Source organism: Capra hircus, chromosome 22 (genome assembly GCF_001704415.2).
Source record: "Capra hircus breed San Clemente chromosome 22, ASM170441v1, whole genome shotgun sequence".
NCBI lineage: Eukaryota > Metazoa > Chordata > Mammalia > Artiodactyla > Bovidae > Capra > Capra hircus.
Genome location: NC_030829.1, coordinates 35208272 through 35233778, shown reverse-complemented (window position 1 = coordinate 35233778; position 25507 = coordinate 35208272). Strand labels below are relative to the sequence as shown.

Sequence of the window (25507 nt, the reverse complement as noted above, 5' to 3'; positions counted from 1 at the left end):
AGGGATTTGATTTAGGTCATACCTTGAATGGTCTAGTGGTTTTCCCCACTTTCTTCAATTTAAGTCTGAATTTGGCAACAAGGAGTTCATGCTCTGAGCCATAGTCAGTTCCCGGTCTTGTTTTTGCTGACTGTATAGAGCTTCTCCAATTTTGGCTGAAAAATGTAATCAGTCTGGTTTCAGCACTGACCGTCTGGTGATGTCTATGTGTAGAGTCTTCTCTTGTGTTGTTGGAATAGAGTGTTTGCTATGACCAGTGCGTTCTCTTGGCAAAACTCTATTAGCCTTTGCCCTGCTTCATTCCGTACTCCAAGGCCAAATTTGCCTGTTACTCCAGGTGTTTCTTGACTTTCTACTTTTGCATTCCAGACCCCTATAATGAAAAGGACATCTTAAACAAGTCTTACTTGCCAACCATACAACCTTTAAACTGTCAAGGTGGGTGGATCCAGAACAGGAACCAAGAGCCCCAGGGTCCTTTAAATACTTCTGAATGGACTTAATACAAATACTTTTTGCAGTAAATTAGGAATTTGTTGCTTCCATTGTATATTTACTGTCAGAGTGCATCTAAGCTTTTCTTTGCTGGAGAGTTATCCCCAAACTTGGGGTGGAGTAGGGGGTGGGGGGTGGGGGTTTTGTTTTCCCACCAGGGGAATTCCCACTTACTCCTTTAATGACTGAGACACTCATTTCACTATCACTGCAATTAAGTGCTTTTACACAGAAACTCCACTGTCCTTATCACCTACGAGTCAACAACAACCCAGAAGACTAAAGGAATTTTAGAACTAAAATTAACTAAGCTTTCAAAAACCCTTGAGTCTTTGCAAATTCCAGCGCGAGGGAGCCCTACGCAGCCCCTGGCGTGCCCGTTAGCGGCAAGGATAAAGGTTTATAGGAAGATCTGTTGCGTCTTCTTTCTTCCTCAAAAGGAAGAACGACACAGCTGGGGGGGGGGTCGAGGCTCAGATAAACATCAGATTGTGACTACCTGTTCCTTCGAGAAAGTGCGCTTGCGCTGGGCAGGCCAGCGGGCTCGCTTTAGCGGCAGGAACGCACGCGCTGGGTGTCTCTACCTGCTGGTCTGTGGTCCATATTTTAGGCATGGATTCAAGTTTGCAATGGCATTTTTTTTTTTTTTTTTTTACCATTAACAAGTAAAATTCGGTCAGGGCTACACAAGGGAATTTCAACAGAACAGTGAAAGAGTATGCATAAAGCATTGAGAATTAACAATAATTTGGTGATAAAAGTAACCTCTGTTTATCCCGGATTAAAATAATAACTTTACATGAAAATCTTAAATTCAAATTTATTTCTTAACATTATTTATGTAATGCATTTTAGTAAAGGGTCTATCGATATACATTTATTTGTATGAATTCAAGCATATACATACATGCAAACATATAAGTAGGAGATAATTTCAAGTTTCTGATAATAGCTTTAAAATAAAATTACCCTATATACAGGTCTGTATGTCTGTGAAATCATTATACCTAGTATAGTTTCCATTAAAATTTATATAAATTAGCATCAATTAGTTAATATTGTTAATTATTTAGTATCTTTAATTAAAGTAAGCAACTCCTATTTTCTTCTTTAAACATTAAAGATACCCAGAAGGTAGAAAGTTTAAAACCATCCAGCTTTTTTCTGAAAATAGTCTTTATTTTCTATTATTTTAACATTTTTGAAATGGCAAGAAAAAAGGTCTTCTAACTCTATGCAGGCTTACCCCACAAGGCCTGTGCCCATGTGTGCATCTGATTTGTCAGAGCCCTTGAATCAGTGACTCCTGGGAACATACCTGTCATTGAATAACCTGGGCTTATTACCGGTTGCATGGAGGGAGAATGCACAGCTCCGGTGCGCCACAGGGTGTCTCAATAGGAGACTGTTACGAATAACTCTTACAGAATTTGGACTTTTGTTGGATGATTTGGGGAAGGTCTAGGGAAGCGAAGGGTTTGCTGTAGACTGGGTGTTGTTAGAAAACTGGGCCAGTTCTATAATCCAGTATTTTTGTGGCTACACAAACTTGTAATTAGGTAGTAATTTAAAGTTTATACTTACAGCTCTAAAATGTAATGTAATTGCTAGTTTACTAAATAAAGCAATATATAGATCATATTACATTTATTATGTGAATGAACTGCAGCAACTTTTTAAAAGAAACACATAGAAAATCGAATAGAATCTCTCAATCAACTGCATTAATTCTTATTTTTAATTGAAGTAATCATTCTTTTCTTTCTTTTTCTGTAGTCATAAGTGACACCTAGAGGACAGAAAGTTAAAAGCCATCCAGGTAATTTTTTGGTGTTTATCTCATATTAATTAAAATTTTTGATAAGACAAATACAAATATATATGTATTGTCACCCAAAAGTTTGTGCATATTTTAACTCACTTATAGTTTAAGAAATAAGGGGTCAGTTAATACGGGGTCATTATGGTTTATAAACAATGTTTTATATCTTTTTGTCTTCAGGGAAGCGTGTACCTTTGAAACAACTCTGTTTTGCTGTCCTCACGTTTATCTCGGTTTACTCTAAGGAGAAACAAGGACTTTCTTGTGAAAGGATTGTGTGAGGCTGAGCCGATTTGCACCAATATGAATTGTTCTCAATACTGTTTCTTGCTTGCCTAAACTGAGACATATGCAAGATTTATGCGAGGAAAAAACAAAAACAAAACTCAAATGCATTTCCTCTCAACTGCTTTTTCTTCCTGAGTTTGAACAAGCTTCAAGCTTAAGGCTTGCCTAAGTTGTGTATGTGAAAGAGCTCATATTTATAAATTGTTTCCAACAATAACTTCTTTTTGCAAGTTAAAGCAAACATAGTTGAGAACTGTATATATGTGTACAGACAAGGTGTAAAGAGGAAATCAAGCTCAGAATCAAAGTTTCATCTCTAATAAAGATGATGGTCTTGATGCTACCAAAAAATAAAAACTTACTTTTATTTAGCCGAAGGAAAGGAAAACCTTCATATCTACAGAAAATTCTTAATGACTTAGAATTAACAAAATTGAGCCGATACTCTGAGGCAAATCAACGAGGACCACGTGTTCTTCTCAACTGCACTTTCTTACTTTGAGGCAGACTATCTTAACACAAATCAAAACAGCATATTTGAAAGCATGTAGTATGAATTCAAAACTTCAAAAGTATACCTAGTTTTCAAAAATACATTCTTATCTTGAGTTACAAGGAATCTTGATAAAACCAGAGTATAATTGTACAAGATTTCATATTCAAGTTCATCCTGATGAAGGCAAGGCTCCCATCAGAGCCCAGGTCATAATAAGAATCAGGGTCAGTATCAGGCTCTGGAAAAGGTCAAGATATTGATTAAGTAGTTCATGATGATAGAGGCTGTCAGGTTCAGGATGAGGGTAGGGTTCAGGTCACAGAGAGGTTAATAAGGAGGGTCAGGACCAAGTTTTGTGTCAAGAAGAGGATCAGAGACAGGCTTGACGGTGAGGTTCAGGGTCACTGTTACGGTGAGTGTGAGCTTCGGGTCACAGAAAGGATCAGGCTCAGAATCAGGGTCAAAATGCGTGTCAAGGTCAACCTAAGAGTCATGGTCAATGCAAGGTTTATAGTCAGAGTGAAAGCAGAAATCAGAGTCAGGTGGAGGGCAAGCGTGCTGTAAGGCAGTGTCAGGGTGTTGAGGGCGGGTTGAGATCAAGGTTACTCTTGGGTTCACTGTGGGAATCAGGAACAGAGGGAGGCCACATAAGGGTCAAATCTGGGGTAAAGTTGAGTTCAGCTTCAGAAACAAGGTGAGGATTAAGATCAAGGATAAGGCGGCAATGTAGGGTCACTGTTTAGGGGAGAGTCAGGGTGAGGATCAGAGTCAGAGTTAGTATCAGTGTGACACAAGAGGAAGGTGTATATAATCAGGATCAGGGTCATTCTCAGAGTCAAGGTAGAGTGAGGGTCAGGTTCAGGGTGAAGGTAGTATGATGGTTACGGTGAGCATCAGAGTAAAGATCTGGCTATAGTTAGTCAGAGCCAGGTTGAATGTCAAGTAAGCTACAAGGGTGGGAGATCAGAAACAATGTGAAGATGTCCTCCATATCCCCTGTGACACTGTGAGCAGTACAACGGCAAAGAATGGAACGTAATCATTTTGTATCCTCATGCATAGTTTCAGTTCAGTTCAGTCTGTCAGTTGTGTCCAACTCTTTGCAACCCCATGAATCGCAGCACGCCAGGCCTTCCTGGCCATCACCAACTCCCAGAGTTCACTCAGACTCACGTCCATCGAGTTGGTGATGCCATCCAGCCATTTCATCCTCTGTCGTCCCCTTCTCCTCCTGCCCCCAATCCCTCCCAGCATCAGAGTCTTTTCCAATGAGTCAACTCTTCGCATGAGGTGGCCAAAGTACTGGAGTTTCAGCTTTAGCATCCTTCCTTCCAAAGAAATCCCAGGGTTGATCTCCTTCAGAATAGACTGGTTGGATCTCCTTGCATTCCAAGGGATTCTCAAGAGTCTTCTCCAGCACCACAGTTCAAAAGCATCAATTCTTCGGCACTCAGCTTTCTTCACAGTCCAACTCTCACATCCATACATGACCACTGGGAAAACCATAGCCTTGGCTAGACAGACCTTCGTTGGCAAAGTAATGTCTCTGCTTTTCAATATGCTATCTAGGTTGGTCATAACTTTTCTTCCAAGGAGTAAGCGTCTTTTAATTTCATGGCTGCTGTCACCATCTGCAGTGATTTTGGAGCCCCCCAAAATAATGTCTGACACTGTTTCTACTGTTTCCCCATCTATTTCCCATGAAGTGATGGGACCAGATGCCATGATCTTCGTTTTCTGAATGTTGAGCTTTAAGCCAACTTTTTCACTCTCCTCTTTCACTTTCATCAAGAGGCTTTTTAGCTCCTCTTCATTTTCTGCCATAAGGGTGGTGTCATCTGCATATCTGAGGTATATTTCTCCCAGCAATCTTGATTCCAGCTTGTGCTTCTTCCAGCCCAGCGTTTCTCATGATGTACTCTGCATAGAAGTTAAATAAGCAGGGTGACCATATACAGCCCTGATGTACTCCTTTTCCTATGCTTCTGTATGCTTCTGTATGCTTCCTAACCTGCATACAGGTTTCTCAAGAGGCAGGTCAGGTGGTCTGGTATTCGCATCTCTTTCAGAATTTTCCACAGTTTATTGTGATCCACACAGTCAAAAGCTTTGGCATAGTCAATAAAGCAGAAATAGATGTTTTTCTGGAACTCTCTTGCTTTTTCCATGATCCAGCGGATGTTGGCAATTTGATCTCTGGTTCCTCTGCCTATTCTAAAAGCAGCTTGAACATCTGGAAGGTCACAGTTCATGTATTGCTGAAGCCTGGCTTGGAGAATTTTGAGCATTACTTTAGTAGCGTGTGAGATGAGTGCAATTGTGTGGTAGTTTGAGCATTCTTTGGCATTGCCTTTGTTTGGGATTGGAATGAAATCAGACCTTTTCCAGTCCTGTGGCCACTGCTGAGTTTTCCAAATTTGCTGGCATATCGAATGCAACACTTTCACAGCATCATCTTTCCGGATTTGAAATAGCTCAACTGGAATTCCATCACCTCCACTAGCTTTGTTCGTAGGGATGCTTTCTAAGGCCCACTTGACTTCACATTCCAGGATATCTGGCTCTAGGTGAGTGATCACACCATCGTGATTATCTGGGTCATGAAGCTCTTTTTTGTACAGTTCTGTGTATTTTTACCACCTCTTCTTAATATTTTCTGCTTCTGTTAGGTCCATACCATTTCTGTCCTTTATCGAGCCCATCTTTGCATGAAATGTTCCTTTGGTATCTCTCATTTTCTTGAAGAGATCTCTAGTCTTTCCCATTCTGTTGTTTTCCTCTATTTCTTTGCATTGATCACTGAGGAAGGCTTTCTTATCTCTCCTTGCTATTCTTTGGAACTCTGCAATCAGATGCTTATATCTTTCCTTTTCTCCTTTCCTTTTCGCTTCTCTTCTTTTTACAGCTATTTGTAAGGCCTCCCCAGACAGCCATTTTGCTTTTTTGCATTTCTTTTCCATGGGGATGGTCTTGATCCCTGTCTCCTGTACAATGTCATGAACCTCCATCCATAGTTCATCAGGCACTCTATCTATTAAATCTAGTCCCTTAAATCTATTTCTCACTTCCACTGTATAATCATAAGGTATTTGATTTAGGTCATACCTGAATGGTCTAGTGGTTTTCCCTACTTTCTTCAATTTAAGTCTGAATTTGGCAACAAGGAGTTCACGATCTGAGCCATAGTCAGCTCCCGGTCTTGTTTTTGTTGACTATACAGAGCTTCTCCATCTTTGGCTGCAAAGAACATAATCAATCTGATTTTGGTGTTGACCATCTGGTGATGTCTATGTGTAGAGTCTTCTCTTGTGTTGTTGGAAGAGGGTGTTTGCTATAACCAGTGCATTTTCTTGGCAAAACTCTATTAGTCTTTGCCCTGCTTCATTCCACATTTCAAGGCCAAATTTGCCTGTTACTCCAGGTGTTTCTTGACTTCCTACTTTTGCATTCCAGTCCCCTATAATGAAAAGGACATCTTTTTGGGTGTTAGTTTTAAAAGGTCTTGTAGGTCTTCATAAAACCATTCAACTTCAGCTTCTTCAGCGTTACTGGTTGGGGCATAGACTTGGATTACCATGATATTGAATGGTTTGCCTTGGAGACGAACAGAGATCATTCTGTTGTTTTTGAGATTGCATCCAAGTACTGCATTTCGGTCTCCTTTGTTGATCATGATGGCTACTCCATTTCTTCTGAGGGATTCCTGCCCGCAGTAGTAGATATAATGGTCATCTGAGTTAAATTCACCCATTCTAGTCCATTTTAGTTCGCTGATTCCTAGAATGTTGACGTTCACTCTTGCCATCTCTTGTTTGACCACTACCAATTCTGGAGCACTTAGTGCAGGCGGCTGTGACCGGCGCACTTAGTGTGGCCAAGAGGAGCTACCCATGTCCGAGGTCAGGGGCAGAAGCCAGGAGGACCCCATGCCCGAGGGGTGGCAGCCGGGAGGAGTTACCCCACGTCTGAGGTCAGGGGCAGTGGCTGAGAGGAGCTACCCCACGTCCAAGGAGTGGTGGCTGTGCGGGCACAGGAGGGCCTAGAGGAGCCACTCCACCTTCAAGGTCAGGAGGGGCGGCCGTGAGGAGATACCCCTCGTCCAAGGTAAAGAGCAGCGGCTGCACTTTGCTGGAGCAGCCGTGAAGAGATACCCCAAGTCCAAGGTAAGAGAAACCCAAGTAAGACAGTAGGTGTTCCAAGAGGGCATCAGAGGGCAGACACAGTTAAACCATACTCACAGGAAACTAGTCAATCTAATCACACTAGGACCACTGCCTTGTCTAACTCAGGGAAACCAAGCCATGCCTGTGGGGCAACCCAAGATGGGCGGGTCATGGTGGAGAGGTCTGACAGAATGTAGTCCACTGGAGAAGGGAATGGCAAGCCAATTCAGTATTCTTGCCTTGAGAACCCCATGAACAGTATGAAAAGGCAAAATGATAGGATACTGAAAGAGGAATTCCCCAGGTCAGTAGGTGCCCAATATGCTACTGGAGATGAGTGGAGAAATAACTCCAGAAAGAATGAAGGGATGGAGCCAAAGCAAAAACTATACCCAGCTGTGGATGGGACTGGTGATAGAAGCAAGGTCCAATGCTGTAAAAAGCAATATTGCTAGGAACCTGGAATGTCAGGTCCATGCATAGTTTAGCACCTGGCAAATAGTCCTCATGCAGAGTGTTGGGAAGAAGTGAAAAAAAGGGACACTCTACTCAATTTATGTACCTCCTTCCTTTGTGTCTGAATTTGTAATCAATATGAGATAATTGACCTAATGATGCAGTACTAGAATTGCTTGTCTTTTGGCTGGAAGCTTTAATGAAAATGTCAGGATGGTGTATGCAGCCGAAAGCACCCACACCATTTACTCCTGTAGGTTCACTCTTTTGGATGTTCAGAGTTTTCTGTTTTCAAAAGCACTTATTAAAATGCTGATGCCTCATACTCAACAGACAGGAACATACTGTCTGTTGTGCTCACCACTCTAGCATGTCATCAAGGACATTGCTTTTTCATTTTCATTTTCATTCCTTGAGTGAGAATAGTGACTGGAACGTAGTTGGAGTTCTGTAAAGATTAGCTGAAGGCGTGATTTTCTGGTACCAATTCTTATTGCCAGCTGCTGTCTGCTGGCAGCAACTTGTTGAGCTGTGTGATGTTTCAGCAATAGATTAGCAATGTTTGCATGCACAAAATGAGGCAAAGTGAGGATTTTTGTAATGTGTTTGCTGTGAATGTGTTAAACCACTCTCCTTGCCTTAGGTATCAGCTAACATTCTGGACAGTGAGTTGACTGCAAAGAGGAAGACTGTGGTACTGGATGGGAGAAGTGTATTAACCAGGAGGACTAAAGGGGTTCTGAGATGGAAATGAGAATTCTGGAAGACAGATTTTGCTGCTTCCATGTTTGGCTGAGTACTCTGGTAGAAATAGAAGAATTTTAGACTTTTTTTAAATTCACTAGCTTTTTGTTTATTTTATTTAGTTTTTCCACAAATCAAAAGGTTGTGCAATGCAACAGTGTTTTAACATGATACTAATTGAATGAAGCTAGTGATGTGCAACGAAAAGGTTTTCATGTTTATTTATTGAGATTGTGCATGCATTCTGTTAATTTCACACCCTTTGCACATGTATTCCTTCTTGAATTAGAGAGGGAGAAAAAAAGCATTGTTGAGGATCAGAGATAAAGCAGTGATTTTAAAGAACAAAGAAATGGATTTATAATTCCTCGTCCCCAGAGTCTTATATCTTTCTCTGGTTAGAAAGAAGATGCACTTGTCATTTTTCCAAAGCTAGATTATCTCAAGGCTTTGTGTCCCAGATCAGATTGGGGGTGTCTGCAGCTATTTTACTAAGAGCTTGAAGAGAATTTGAGGGGTAGAGAAAGACCTTCTATAGCATAAATACAAAGGGTCTTATACTTCTCCCCACTCAAAATTACAACGTGAACTATGTCAGTGCTTGCTCAAGGAGCAGTCATTTTCATCTGAAATGCAGCACGCTTTGTTGGCTCTGTGATGGGCAGCTGAGTTTCCTGTCACGTTGTCACAGATGCAGTTTGAGGCATGAAAACTCATTGCTTAATTTGTTATCACTTCTCACCTTCCTGATCAGTAGAGGCAGTCCATTGCCCTGTGTGAGAATTATTCATTCATTCATCCAATGAGCATTTTGCCCCAGACCAGCACTCAGGATACAGAACCAACTAAGGTCATCTGTTCCTAAGGGCATCTGTCTCAATTTCAGTTTCTTCTACAGCAGACCCTGAGACAAAGACTTGGATGCAGGTAGTTTTTTGGGGAGACACTTCCTGGAAGCACAAACGAGGAAGTGGAAAAAGTGAGACAGGAAAGGGGAAAAAGTGATAAAGTGTGCATAAAATAGCTGGTTAGGGCTAGGGGCAACTAGGGCTCGGTTATCCTGGGGACCTCTGAGAAACGATGTAGAACATGTACGAAATGTCCCTGTTAAAGAGTGAAGGGTGGAGCACTGACTTACCTACACTCCTTGATTGTGCCCGCCAAGCTCTTGGAGCAGGAGAGAATTCAGATAGAGGACAAGAGACACTGATTCCTGAGTTGAGATGTTGTCATTGTGTCAGGGACTGTTTACTACAACTGCCGGTGAACCAAAGAGATTTGGGGCCAAGCAGCAGTATCATTTAGTGCAAAATCCTCTCTTTCTCTACTCCAAGGCAGGTCCAGTTTTAGAACTAACAAACTTCAAACTGAGGTAGATCGAGGGCTGCCGTGTAAGGCTGGGTAGGCTGTGCACTACCGCTCCGAGGCTTGCCAGTTACACGGAATGAAATGCAATGTTTGTCTCCCAGAGCTGTGCAATGAGCGCTGCGTGAAACATTCATGAGAACTACTCTGTGATTGTCACCTCTTGGAGCCATGCGGCACACAACCTGCAAAGCTGTACACTCAGTTTCTCTTTATTTATGTATATATTTATTTATTTAGCTGCCCCAGGTTTTAGTTGCATCACCCCGCCTTATCTTTGTCGCGGTGTGCAGGAGTTTTAGTTGCAGCTTCTGAACTCTTAGTTGCAGCGTGTGGGTTCTAGTTCCTCGAACAGGAATCAAACTTGAGCCCTCTGCTTTGGGAGCGTGGAGTCAGCCACTAAATCAAGGAAGTCCCCACACAGTTTCTTTTATATTAAAAAAAAGTCTGAAGGGTAGATATTATTTTTGCAAGGATGAATAAATTATTGTAAAGCATCAGACAGAAGACATTTCAGGAAAAAAAGGGACTTCAGTTAATATGTTTGTATCAGCCCAGTGGTAGTTACAGGTTCTAAATGGCTGTCAGACTCTGGAGATCCAGAAAGATTTGCCTAACAGCATCTTTTCTTAGCTTTTTAGATGGATACAGACCACACACACAGTCCCTCACTGAGGGACCCAGCTGCTATTCAGATTCCCGGTCCTCTGGCCTTCCTCACCTATGTGGACAGGTACAGCTGCCATGCATACAAGGTACAGGTGTGTTATGTTGGCTCCGAGAGTTTGCAGTCTCAGGTTTCCACCAATTCTTTAGACCATTCTAGTCCGGTGTTGTCTCAACAATTAGATGTTTCACAGCAAACAAGGCAGATAAAACGCTCCATGTGTATCTTAGTTTGTCATTTCCAATGAGACAGAACTGCAAGAAGACACACTCTGAAGTTGTTTCAAAGGCAGATCTTGGTTCAGCCCAGGCCCTGATGCAATATTGTGCATGATTCGCTTGCAATATTTTGCATGATTCTTTGATAAATAAGCATACAATGCATATGAAACTTGGCCCTCATCTTCAAATTCCTGCCTAAAGCAATTGACAAATGCTATAAACTTTCATGGGCTTTGGGCTTCACTGGTGACCCAGCAGTAAAAGAATCCACCTGCAATGCAGGAGACCTGGCAGGAGCCACAGGTTCGATCCCTGGGTTGGGAAGATCCCCTGGAGAAGGCAATGGCAACTCACTCCAGTATTTTTGCCTGGGAAACCCTGTGCACAGAGTCACAAACAGTCAGATATGACTGAGCCACTAAACAACAATATAAACTTTCATTAGAAAAAAATACATAGTTAAAATCAACCTTTTAAAAAAAATTACAAATGAGTCTCATCATTAATTGTAAAATATTTAGAGAAGAAGATAGGCAGATAATATACATTAAATATTGATCATAAGTTCTGTCCCAATTTTCTTGTCCATCTAAGCTTTGTTTTAGAGGACTAATTTAGAAGCTGAGAAGAAATGCAAGTAGAGAAGAAAGATAGTATAATATAATCATCTACTATTATTGCAAAAACCAGTACTTGAGAAAGCAAGCACCATACTTGGAGAATTGGAGAATTCAGGTTTATTATGCCGGCAGGCCCAGAGGAGTTAACACTCCATGCTCTGAGCCCCAGACAAAGGGGTTACAGTTTTTATACACGGACAGGCATGATTAAGCAGGTTTGCGGGTTTGTAGGGGCTAGGGCCATCTCAAAGAGTAGGACAAGAGTGAATGAGATAAGCTCCAGTTCCTAGTATTGTGAGTCCCCACTTTCTGGAACCTATGTGATCTAGACTTTGCAAGGAGTAAGCTGAGTTACAGAGGCAGAAAGGGCAGAAAGTTATGTAAAAATTTTAACTTTTCCTCTTCACTATTATGGACTGCAAGGAGATCCAACCAGTCCATCCTAAAGGAAATCAGTCCTGGGTGTTCATTGGAGGGACTGATGTTGAAGCTGAAACTCCAGTACTTTGGCTACCTGATAGGGAGAGCTGACTCATTTGAAAAGACCCTGATGCTGGGAAAGATTGAAGGCAGGAGGAGAAGGGGACGACAGAGGATGAGATGGTTGGATGTAATCACTGACACAATGGACATGGGTTTGGGTGGACTCTGGGAGTTGGTGATGGACAGGGAGGCCTGGTGTGCTGTGGTTCATGGGGTCGCAAAGAGTCAGACATGACTGAGCAACTGAACTGAAACTGAACTGATTACTATTGATCAATTGTTGAAACAGCACAACAGTGGTTCTGCCTATTTTCATGAATTGAAAATTCATTGTAGGGACTTCCCTGGTGGTCTAGTGGTTACGACTTCACCTTCCAATGCAAGGGATGCAGGTTTAATCCCTGGTTGGGGAGCTAAGATCCTGCATGCCTCACAGCAAAAGACCAAAACATAAAACAGAATCAATATTGTAACAAATTTAATAAAACTTTTTAAAAAATTCATTATATGCAAGCATAAAGTAAGCATACTATGAGTACTTGTGTAGGTAGAGTACTTGCTGAGTACTTGCCGAGAGTAAACCATATATTGCATGGGAAAAGACTTTATAATTAAAACACTATAGAAAAATCACTTTGTTTCTGAGGGATTAGCCAACTGTATTCTAGCTTTTTTGAAGCTTATTTTCAATGATTTTTTTCTCTGTATTTACTAAGATAAGATCTAGGTTCTTCTTTAGTCTTCTTGTTTAATTATCTGCAAGCAACACAATCTCATCAATCATCTCAATGACTTTTATTTATTTATTTTTTTCTCAATGACTTTTAAAAAGAGAGATGAGTACTTGCTTTTGTGAAATGGCCATTCTATATTTCCAACCAGGTCATAGCACAACTGGTTTCTCACTGCACTAGTTGGATTCACTTGTGCTACTGAAAGAGCTTATTTCATTTCTTTTTGTAAAAAAAAATTTATTTATTTATTTATTTTGGCTGCAGTGGGTCTTGCATGCAGTTATGGCATGCGATATCTTTTTTAGTTGCAGCATGTGGGATCTAGTTCCCTAACCAGGATCAAACCCAGGCCCCTTGCATTGGGAGCCCAGAGTCTTAGCCACTGAACCACCAGGGAAGTCTGGAGAGCTCATCTCTTGAGTGAATACTATGGCAGGCCAATGACCGTGAACTCTGGGAGGGGCATGGATCAGGGAAATTAGGCTAGGGATTGCTGTATGGATTATATATGCTCCTTTGTCAGGACCACATGCTCTGAATTGACATCCTTTGCTTTTCAACCCTCAGATATAGAGGAGGAATAGTTTTCTGGAGGAAAGGACACCTGAAGATTCACATAGCATCACAGACCCTCTAGAATTGGTCTCCAGAAGTCTTGGCTGCCCGATGAATCTTCCCAATGCACATCAGCTTTGCTACATGCCTGAAGATGCAACTGTTTCTTATGGTCTCCTTCATTCCCTTCCTCCTGTCCTCTCTCCTGTCCTTCATTCTTCCAACAGCTGAACTCCTCCTATGTGTCTGGTGCTGAGTACAGTGGTGAACTTGATAGACGTGGACCTTATCTTCATGGATTTTATTCTCATTTATTTATTAAGCTGCATCAGGTCTTAGTTGTCCTGCGCCGGCTTAGTTGCTCCGTGGCATGTGAGATCTTAGTTCCCTAACCAGGGATGGAACCCTCATCTCTTGCACTGCAAGGCGGATTCTCCAGACTGAGAGGAAAGTCCCCATTCATGGTTTCCATAATCTAGTGGTGGAGACAGATGAGCATACAAACATAGAATTACAAGTTATGAGAAGTGCGGGGGAAAAGCTACAGGAGAAATAATACGATGAGGGCGATGTGACAGAAAAGACACGTCTCAGGAAACCACAGTAAGCTGAGCCGTCAGTAGAGGTCAGGTAATATGGAAAAGGTGTGGAAGTGGGGGTTGAGTTTGTGCACAAGCCCTGAGGCAGAAGGTGTGGAGAAGATCAACTTCCCTGGGGGATCAAGAGCAGAGAAAGGTGCCTGGCAGGCCAGGAGCTTGAAGCAGTAGTCTTGGGCCCAGTGATTCAGGTAAGAATATAAAATGTCTGTTGAGGAGTAAAACCTGCAAAGAGGAACTAAAAGTTAACAGAGGACATGGGGCTTGCACCCAAGTGACACGACGCTCTCTTGTGATTATTTGGGGGAACAGAGGCCATTTTGCAATGTCAGTAACATCAGACCTGAGAAATGACAAAGGTATTAAGTCACCTTTTAAAGTGATTTTTTGAGCTCTAATTGGTTCGCCTGGGGCTGGATGGAGAAGATTACTATTCAGTGTGTAGCATGAAGCCTAAAGTGTTCATTTAGGACTCATGCTGGTAACTCAGAGGAGTAAAAGGTCATGCCCTTTTGAATGGAGGACTGCTGTTTGTTTGACATAAGGTAACAAGCAAAGGGGCTTCCCAGGTGGCTCAGTGGTAAAGAATCTGCCTGCCAATGCAGGAGACGTGAGTTTGATCTCTGGGTTGGGAAGATCCCCTGGAGAAGGAAATGGCAACCCACTTTAGTGTTCTTGCCTGGTGGGCTACAGTCCATGGGGTTGCGGAAGAGTCGGTCAAGACTTAGTGAGTGAGCATACATACGCGGTTTCACTGTATGTACGCACCACATTTTGTTTATTCATGTGTCAGTGAACATTTGGGGTGGAGAAAAAGCATCTCCAGCCCATGGAGCAGAGACAAGATATTTTTCTTTTCTTATATAGTTTTGTATCCCCTTTCTTTCTTTGCACTCTCTTTGCTTCCTTCCCCCTTCCCTCCCTCTCTCCCATCCCTCTAGTCTCTCCTTCCTTGCTAATCCCAACCCCTGTAGAAAGTGAAAGTGAAAGTGAAGTCGAGTAGAGTCTGACTCTTTGCAACCCGGTGGACTGTAGGCCACTAGGCTCCTCTGTCCATGGGATTGTCCAGGCAAGAATACTGGAGTGGGTTGCCATTTCCTTCTCCAGGGGATCTTCCCAACCCAGGGATCGAACCCGAGTCTCCCACATTGCAGGCAGATGCTTTATCCTGTGAGCCACCAGGGAGGCCCCAACTCCTGTAGGAGGAGGATAGAATTTGACTGCAGTTTGTTTTCAGTGGGAATCTCAGGGGATAGTACAATGACTACCTTTTAGAAAATTATTACAATGTAATTTATCTTTTAGAGCAGTTCTAGATTCACAGCAAAGCTGAGCAGAAAGTGCTCCATCTGCAGTACTCACTGGGGAGTTCCCATATACGCCCTGGTTCCTGTCCACCTACGCCCCACAGCTGCCCCCACTATCAACATCCCTCATGAGAGGGGTATGTTTGTTACAGTTGATAAGTCTACATTGAAACTTTATTATCATCCAAATCCATACTTTACATTAGGTAAATCACTCAGCAGTGTACATTCTATCCGGTTAGCATCACATAGAATAGTCTCAGTTTGCCTTTTCCAGAATGTTGGAAACCATCCAGTATACAGCATTTTCATATTGACTTCTCTCAAACAGTAGCACATGTTTAAGGTTCCAACATGTCTTTTCACAGCTTGATAGCTCATTTTTTCTTCAACACTGAATACCATTCTATTATCTGGGTAGACCACAGTTTATTTATCCATTTACTTGGTGAATGACATCTTGATTATTTCCAGGTTCCGGCCGTTACAAATAAAGCTGCTACAAACATCCATGTGGAGATTTTTGAGTGGACGTAAGTTTTCGACTGATTTGAAATAACACAAAATAAATACCATGGAGCACAATTTGCAGATTATATGTTAAGACTACATTTGGATTTATAAGAAACTGCCAAACTGTCTTTCAAAGTGTCATTGACTTCCTTTTGGGTTTTACTGTTTTCCTTTCAAAAACCAGGAGCCCAGACTTGATTTTAATATCTAAGTCACAGGTCGGCAGCTTAAATTAACTGAGAAAATAAATAGGGAAATCAGTCATCTACATAAGGCCTGAGATAAGACGGTTCCTTTTTTTTTTTCTTTTACTCTTGCGTAGTTGTCCAGATGAACTGGAAATGGGGATACAGAATTGGGAGAAGGTTTTTATGACCTTTTTGGTCATTAAATTTTGATTTATGATGGCTTAAACCAAGTCGTTTTGCAGAAAGGAGAGGAAGAACTCCTCTAAAGAATTAGGCAATGGTTTAGGCATCAAGGATAATTAAGAAATCGGACAAGAGGCAGGCTTCTTAGCCTAGCAGATTGTAAGAATCAAGGAACACCATGTTAAAAAATGAAGTTGGGAAGATCAGATGTTTAGAAAGAAGAAAGTCTGTTATGGACACCAATGCCGTTAGCACTTGCTGATGGAATTAATTTGAAGACTAATAAAGTTCTTATTTGTGATTAGCCAGAAGATTGTGGTTTAACGGTGGACATTTTTGTCTTAAATTCCTAAAATGGGAAGATCATGGACCCCATTTCTGTTTTCCTATTATTTCCTCTACTGCAGAGAGAGAGAAAAAAAACTCAATTTGTCCTTGAATTTCAGCAGTGAGTGGCTGAGAAAAATCATTTGCTGTTGTCATCTGTGTCAGGGATCACACAGGTGACATAATTATCAGTTGCCACTTGAATAGAGGAGAGCAATTACAGCAAAGGCACTTCCTTGTTGTATTTCAGTGTGAGAGGCTCGAAAAATTGATGGGCAGTAAATGCACAAGGCACAAGGTTTTAGGATAATTTGTGGCTCAGCTGGTAAAGAATCCTCCTGCACTGCAGGAGACCTGGGTTTGATCCCTGGGTTGGGAAGATCCCCTGGAGAAGGGAAAGGCTACCCATTCCCAGTATCCCGGCCTGGAGCATTCCATGGACTGTATAGTTCATGGGGTCACAAAGGGTCGGACACGACTGAGCGACTTTCACTTCACTTCACTTCGCAACCACCATTTCTGAGCAACCTTTTTTTCCCTCCACATCCAACGAAGTGGAGATTTTGGCAGAGTATGTAAAAATCAGCTGAGCAAATTTCATCCTGATTATTTTAATGTATGTTTTAGAAACACAGCCAGAGCTTCTTCTTGGGTCAAATACTAAACAAAATCCAATAATGGGAGATAACTGATTCATGCTTGGTGAAATCTAGGCAGGTTAATATAAATTGGCCTATGGAAAAGGCAAAGAAATTAAGCAATATCATGTGAGCGGCTGCTGCTTGGAGGGTCAAAAACAGTAAAGGATGGTAACAATTGCAGCAGTAATGTTTATTCATTAGAAATGGCCAGTAACATAGGAAGAAAATAGAAATCATTTTTAATGTACCCAAAGATAACCAGTCATCATACAGGTTTTTTTCTGTGCATTTGTAAATTATATTGATATACTGCCTGTAAGATTATCCCCATTGATTGTCGCTGCCTTATAGTCTAGCCTTGTATAATCCCCTCCGTTTGAGTGTAATTAGGTTATAAAAGATTGTGGCTTCTGTCTTGGGTGCTCTCTCTCTGATGGAAGCCAGGGGCTGTGTCGAAAGCTTCCACATGTAAAGCCTCCAGGGCAAGAAACTGAGGGAGGCCTCCAGTCAACAGACATTGAGGAACTGAACCACTCACTCCACATTCTTTGTAGAACTGAATCTTGCCAACAACCAAGTGAGTGAGTTTGGAAGATCTCCATTTGAGCCGTCAGATGGGGTTGCAGCCCTGGCTGACTGCAGCGTAATGAGAAACTCTGAGGCAGCCAGGCCTAGCTATGCCACTTCCAGATTTTAGTCCCACAGAATCTCTGAGATGGGACATGTTTCTAAGCTGCCAAGTTATTAGGGTAGTTTGTTATTGCAGCAATAGATAATTATTATGTAAATATTTCCAAAAACTGGATTAGAGTGTCTTCTGTCAGTCAGAGTTCTAGCAGCAAACAGAAGGCACCCAACTGGGATTTTGAAGAGAAACTTGGGCAGTGTTGGGAAAGTCAATAAGGCACAAGGAGGGAGCCAGTGCTTACAATGGTGGGAAGCTATTATGCTCCCTAGACCTGCGGGGGAAAGGGAGCCTGAGAGTGGAAGCTGTTCCATAGGAGGGAACTGGGTGGGTGCAGGCAGGGAGCACAGATGATTTACCCTGACCTCTTTCTCCAGCAATCCTCACGTCTGTCCATGACCTTCATTGGCCAAACCATATTGGAAACCAGGGAGCAATTCCTAAGGGTCGGCTCTCTAGGACAGAAAATTAGAGAAGAGAAAATAGAGAGATTTGCTGGGGCATAAAGAGAGAAAGCAACATATATGCAAGTGCTCTTATGCAACGTTTACACAAAATATTTTTATTTGTTTACTTATTTATTTGGCTATGTCAGGTCTTGGTTGTGGCACGTGAACACCTAGCTGAGGCATGTGGAAGTTAGTTAGTTCCCTGATTCCCTGGGATCGAACCTGAGTCCCCTGCATAGGGAGCTTGGAATCTTAGCCAATGGACCACCAGGCAGGTCCCCGTGCAACTATTTTTATGTTTACCATCCTTCTGTATCATTAAAGATTCTTCTACATCATGGCTTTAAATAGATACATATGGATACTATAACCACATTATCTCAATCAGGCAATGATGAACACTTTTGGTTGTAGAAAAATTTTTCTTTTGCTCTGGAAAACTGTGAAACGAGTATCCTTATAGTTATATTTCTATGGATTAAAAAAGTTCCTTAGAGTACAGTGGAATAAGTAGAAAAATCGAGGAATAAAAAACATTTTTAGGGTTTTGATGTCTTGCCATATCACTCACCAGAAAAGTTGCTTTGATGCTTCCCTTACAAAAATCTTGGACTTCCCTGGTGGCTCAGTGGTAAAAGGATCTTCCTGCAATGCAGGATATGTGGCAGGAACCGAGGGTTTGATCCCTGTGTTGTGAATATCCTTGGTGAAGGAAATGGCAACCCACTGCAGTATTCTTGCCTGAAGAATCCCATGGACGGAGAAGCCTGGCGGGCTACAGTCTATGGGGTTGCAAAGAGTCAGACACAACTCAGCAGCTAAACAAACACATACTCTAGAAAAAGTCTTTGCCTATTTGATAAGTTTAAAAAATGTATTGTTTTAATTTTCATTTTGATGTTATTAAGGAATTTAAAATATTTTCACATGTTCATTAGCTACTTATTTTCCTTCCTTTGTGAGTTTCCCCATTTCTTTCCATTGACATTGGGGTTTTTCTTTCTTTTTTAATATTTATTTATTTGGCTTCCTTGGGTCTTAGTTGTGGCATATGGGATCTAGTTCTCTTTAGCTTTGGGCCAGCTTCTTTTATCAGTTGCAGAACCGGGATTCTCTGTAAAATGAGGATGGTAATGGTGCTCACCTTACAAAGCAGCTGTATTAGTGCACTTTATCTGAGATGTTGTTGGTCCTTAATAGAAGAAAACTTAGAAGGTATTTATTTAAAAAATGTAAAGTCACTGTCTGCTCCAATAAACTTATATTAAGTACTTAAAGTGGTCTTTGAGGTGTGCAATTGGTACCACAGCTAACAAGATAAGCCAATGAATAACTGAACCAGTGAATAATATTAAGTACAAAAACTGTCCGTGAGGAGAAGTAGGGGCTTCCCTGGTGGCTCAATGGCAAAGAATCTGCCTGCCAACACAGGAGACCCCGGTTCGATCCCTGAATCCGGAGAAGCCCCTGGAGGAAGAAATGGCAACCAACTCCATTATTTTTCCCTAGAAATCCCCATGGACAGAGGAGCCTGGCAGGCTACATTCCTTAAGGTCGAAAAGAGTCCATCCCAACTTAGAAACTGAACAACAACAAGAAGTAGAGGATGCTAATTTTTAACTCAAAGAAGGAATTTAAAAAATCATTTATTTATTTTTAATGGCACTTGGCACTTGGTTGCTGCACCTGGGCTTTCTTTAGTTGTGGCCTGTGGGATCAATAGCTGTGGCTCACAGGCTTAGTTGCCCCGGTGGCACGTGGGATCTTAGTTCCCTGACCAGGGATAGAACCTGTGTCTCCTAAATTGGCAAGCTGATTTTTAACCACTGGACCACCAGGGAAATCCCAAGAAGGAAACTTTTGAAGTGCTTTTCTATAGTTAATAATTTTCTAATGATGAGTCTGTTTTATGGAAACGTCAGACAAAATTTCTACAGATGAAGCCAAACGATGAAGCAAAAAGAATTAACTGGAAGCCACAATCCTCCCCAGAAACTAGTCCGGCAGCCCCATGGCCACGCCTTCCACTATAGCCACGCCTCCTTCGGGTTAAAGCTCTGGCTTCGCCCTGCGCTCACCGGGGTGGGGGCTTGCTGCGCCAGGTTCTTACTCTAGGCCCATTTGCTCGCGAGAGTTCCTCCGTCTAGCCTACTGAGAAGCTGTCGGACTTGGAGGCAGAGAAGAGTCGCGAGACTTGACTAGATCACCCTTTCCAGACTCCGCCCCTCCATCCCAGCTCTTCTCCTGGGGCAGCTTCCCCGTTTGCACGTGTAATTGTTGTGGTTCAACCTCACGTGGCTGCGGAAGTGCCGGCGGCTTTCAAGATGGCGGCGCCCAGTGTCAGGCGCCGATGACTCGCCTCCGGTCTGAATTACAGTCCTGATCAAGTCTATGGGGCCATGGACCGGCCTGGGTTCACAGCCTCGCTGGTGGTGAGTACAGGGCGTTAGGAGTGCCGGAGTCCTGCACCGGAGCCCGCGGTGTCTTCTCTGTCTTAGCACCTCCTTCCGGTTTTGCGCGGTGAATCGTCCCTGGGTCACCGGTCACCAGGTCTGGGAGGAAGCGCGGGGGTCCTGGGCCGCGCCGGGGCTTGTGTCAAGCCCCTAAGTTTGCTACCTGTATGCCAGAAAGGGACAGGAGTGTGTTAGCGGTGGGATACTTGACTCGTCCTCCGCACCGCGGTTTATCTAAAGGAAAAAGAAAAGCTTTAATTATATACTGTAACCACACTTTGGAGAACTTGGCAGTCAATGAAATATTCACAAGGACGCCCAAGTCGCTTCCAGACCTGTAGGCCAAGATTGTAGTTTCGTTTTGCTGTATCTTTTTTATTCTCGGAAAATAATGTGTCCGTTCACTCATTACATAATTAGTCGGCTATTCTGCGTCTGAGTATTTTTCTAGGCTTTAGGTGTGTACTGATGAACCCAAATAGCCGTGCTGTGCAGTCAGTGGTGTATAATAGGAAAGAAGAATCAACGTGTCTTAAAAAAACACCCCCCCCAAAGTCCTTCAATAAATATTTTGAAAACAAGTCCAGTAGGGGTTACTAGTGGTGAACCAGACAGATTGCCTGTTTTTTCACTGTGGGAGAGTGGGCAGAAGCAGAAAACAGACAAGTATATTTACAAAAGCTTTCCTGAGAAATGGAGACCCAGAGGGCTTTCTTCATTCAATTGTCAAATGTTTTCTGCAGGTGTAGGAGATAACGTGGTGAACAAGATAGACCTGGTCTGGTGGTGGAGGCTGAAGAGGGAAATGATTGTTAGCCTAAAGGACATGAGGGTTACTTCCAGCGTGCTATGGAGAGATGTGGAAGGGGGATCTTACTCAGACGTGTGGAACGTTGGTTTTAAATCCAGATTTGTTGAGATCTGTGGAAGCTAGGTTTTAGAGAAGCAGAGAGAGGCTTTACCACTTTTGAAGGTGTTTTCCTGTACAGCTGGTGAGATAGCAGTAGTACTTGTGAGAGCATTGCTCTGTGGGGAAGTAGGGTAAGCTTTTTAGGTACAGCATCTGGTTTAATTCTGACAAACAATTGAAGTATTATCCTAGCTCTCCCAGTGAGGGAACTGAGGAGTGGTATGTTAGATAATTTGTCCGAAGTCACACAAGTGAGATACGTTTCATGTGTGTTACTGTCTGAGCTCAGATTCCAGGCAGTGCAACATGGGATTTCGTGCCCCTTATTGCTCTTTAAGACTGTCTCTTAAGTCAACAACAGTAGCAGTTGCTGAAAGCAGGCGTCAGTTAAGGAAAGAAACTTGGTTTTAAAATTTATTCAGGATTTATTAAATAATGGTACATATATATACTTTTTAAAGTGTAGTTACAGAGAGTAAAATTAGGATTGATTGGCAGAAGTTTCAAGGAAAGTTTTGCTCTGTCTGAATTCATTTCATGTGAGTTTCTCTGCCATATATTCTGCCTACTGGTACTGTGATTGCCCTTGGAGATTTGATGGCAAACAAACCAAAGCATTACCATAAGGTGCTATGAAAGAAGTGAATTGAGGTATTACTGAGAGAGAATCATCTTGGAGAACTAAGATCCTGCATGCTGTGTGGCCTCAAAAAATAAAACACAATGACCCCCCCCCTCCACGGTTAGTAACCTTTTGTTACAGTCATTAATTCCTGTATTCTTCTAATAGTTATTAAGTGCCTACTATTGCCTACTGTGTACTGGTGCTGGGAACATATTGGTGAACAAAACAGGTATGGATCTTACAATCTCGTGGGACACACACAAACTTTGAAGAAATAGTCAGATGCTCAACTATAGAATTAGAATTCTAATCAGTGTAGAACAAGAGGGTCTAAACGCAGACTTGGGGGATTAGAGAGCATCATGTACACAGTCCTAGAAACAGGCGAGATCAGATGACTCAGGAAAAAGGTCAAGGTGGCAAGAAGGTACCTAGCAAAGCGTTAATGATGGAGTTGGGGGTAGGGAAGTCGGAGGGGGGGGCGGTGGTGAACTTCTGGAGGCTTGAAGGCTGTCCTGTGATTCTGTTTTTCATCCTTAGGGCTTTTGGAAACTTTGAAGAGTGCGGATATCTGTTTTACAAAGACAGCTCTGCTGTTAGTGTAGAGGGTCGAGAAGCGCTGCAGGGAGAGTGGGTGGAGGATGCGGAAGAAGGCAGGTCTCAGGAAGCCACAGCTTTGCATTGAGGAGGTTAGAGTCACTGGTGGCCACTTCAGTGTGGAGAAAACCGAGAATGTCAGGGAGGGGTGTTCTCCGGAGAAGCCATGTTAATGTTTTTCATGTTCTTAGTTGTGGTCTCCGCTAGGGGCCTGTGATCATTTTGCTTGGTTAAATTAGGCAGGTGGTTTGATTTTTGTCCTGTAGTTGAGTAGCTGTGATTTTGTTTTTCCTGTTTTTGTCAGCCTTCTTTGGAGAAATAAAGGCTTCATAGCATGTAATCTTAATTTGCTTCAACTCCCAGAGGAATTTCAAAGCACTGATTAGACTTTGCTGTCTGTAACAGTTTTAAATTAAGGTTGTGGTATATATGTTATCTATTGTATATGGTATCGTGATCTCAATAAGTTGTTACGGTGAGGTAAGGCTTGCTGGTTATCTGTGTTATGTTGTTTTTGGATTTTTGTCTAGTACTTAGGATTTTCAGTGTAAGCTATCATAAATCTTGAATCCTTTGGTGACCTTTTTGATACGTGATCATAAATAAAACAATTTCTCAGGCTGAAGAAAAATAAATTGGTAGAGTTCCTTAAGATTCAATTGATGCTGACTTGATGTAAAATTATAAGCATTCCTTAAGATTTAAGGTTTGAAAAAAAATCTTAAACATGTTGCTGTGTGTCTACATATATATGTATTCTTATTCCTGTTAGCTGTTTTTTTCCAGTCTCATGATGCTTGATACATGATACTTGAGTTATAGAAGTTTGAAATCGGATACTTGAGTTATAGAAGTTTGAAATACATAGAACAAGTTAGTAGCTCTTGATTCATGATTTGCTAGATATGTAGATTGAATTGATCATTTACTCTCAGTATACAAGAATTCTGATGAAAGAAGGGCTGGAGAATCAATGCATGCAAAGTAGCCAAATAGATTAAAAGAGTAATCAACTTACGGATTAAAATTTAGCAGTAGATAGCAAGCATCTTTGTGAATCCTTTCCTAAGATTAAAGAGAAAATTAGAATGAAGTGCAGCATATTTTTAAAGAAATCAGTCATATCAGACATTCTCACAAGAATTTTAGTTTTCCTTGGGTTTTGAGAAAATGAAGAGGCAGGCAAAATATTACATATTGAATTTATAAAATCCTTAAAGAATAAGTGGGAAAAAAAAAGAATAAGTGAGAAGAATTTTGAGAAAGTTGGTAACTTTCCTAATTGTGACCTTTGCCCTGTGGCTTAGACGATTTCTTTATATCCAGAAAGATATTCCACATTGTCTTTTTTTTTTTTTTTCCTACTCCCAGTTGATACTGTACTGGCACATCTCTGTGTTCTTTTCATGACAACTTTTTAGGTCATTTGCAGAGTGACCTGCATGGTTCTGTCATGCCTTTCAAGGTAGTGTACACTAATTTTTAATAATTGATCTATGCTAGCTCATTGAAAAACAGATTATTTCATTTCTCATCCAGGTAATTTCATTTTTCCAGTGAACTCTTGCAGTGGTTTTATCGTGCATGGCAAGTAGAGCAAAAAGTGTTTGCTAGGTACTAACCCTTGTTCCACCTGAGCACTCTGTAATCCCAAAGGATGGAAACAACAGATGATTTTGAACTCTGCGTGTATGTTTGAGTAGTATTGATTCCTGTTTTTCTGTGTCTTGGAATATATACTTTTTAATGTCTGCTTTTACTTTCTGAATAGGTAATATATTCACATAGTTCAAAGTCCAAAAGATAGGAAAGTTAGCAATTCAGTTTAAAATTTACTATATAGGAACCATATTGCTGCTTTATAATTCTTCCATTTACTTGCTATAAAATGGTGTTGATTCATGTCTGTAAATGGTACCTTTAGGCCTTGTGTATTGACCTTCCTCTTCTGCTGTCTCTGAGTTTCTGTTTTTCGGAGTTTCTTTTTGCTTGGACTAAGCTGTAACCAGCTTTTTAAATGCTCTACTCTGCCTATGCTTCAGTGTAATCACAAGGAGCAGACTTGGTTTTCAGTCAGATTTTAAAGTGCACCTTCCCTAAAGCAACATGTGTCTCTTGGGAGATGATGCATTTGGGTCAGGTTTAATGCCCTCCAGGAATTTAGTTCTATTTTTTTTTCATTTATTCCCTTAAATTAAAATTTATCAAGGAATTTTCCAATATACAAAAAGTAGAGAAAATATCAAGAATCCTCAGATATGTGATTCTTAAAATGTGGATCTAGATTCACAGGCAACATTACCCATTTCGAATGGAAATTCCAAAACAAATTGTTTTTTTTTTGTAATGCAGATCCACTACTCAGTTAAAAAGGCCTAAAATATAACACTTGGTATGATTTGGAAAGAATACTGAGATAAACTGTCAAATGAAGAAACACAGTGCTGCAAACCACCTTTTACTTTTAAAAAAAGTAAAATAAAATACATATTCATATTTTAAAAAATTTACCATTTACTTGTTTGGTTTTTATTTATGTGTTTTTTTGGCTGCACAGCGTGTGGTATCTTAGTTCCCCAACCAGGGGTGGAACTTGTGCCCCCTGCCATGGAAGCACACAGTCCTAACCGCTAGATGTCCAGGGAAGTTCCTCATATTCATATTTGCTTGTATTACTGAGCAACTTCACTTTCACTTTTCACTTTCATGCATTGGAGAAGGAAATGACAACCCACTCCAGTATTCTTGCCTGGAGAATCCCAGGGGCAGGGGAACCTGGTGGGCTGCCGTCTCGGACAAGACTGAAGCGACTCAGCAGCAGCAGCAGCAGCGTACCTAAAGTAACTTAGGATGTATACAATAAGAAACCAGTAAAAGTGGCTACCTCAGTTTTTCAGGATAAGGAAGGAGACTTTGAACTCTTT

General features: G+C 41.6%; 1 protein-coding gene across 2 annotated transcripts in view; it reads left to right on the top strand.

The window, feature by feature from the left end:
• Positions 20085-25507, top strand: part of SLC25A26 (solute carrier family 25 member 26) — a 142732-nt gene continuing 137309 nt past the window's right edge. Inside the window, exon 1 of one of the 2 annotated variants that reach the window (XM_018067000.1) lies at positions 20085-20430. In XM_018067000.1, coding sequence (XP_017922489.1) covers positions 20398-20430 — 33 coding nt within the window. In that variant the 5' untranslated portion in view covers positions 20085-20397. The remainder of the gene's footprint in view (positions 20431-25507) is intronic. The other variant, XM_005695756.3, reaches the window with a different exon arrangement.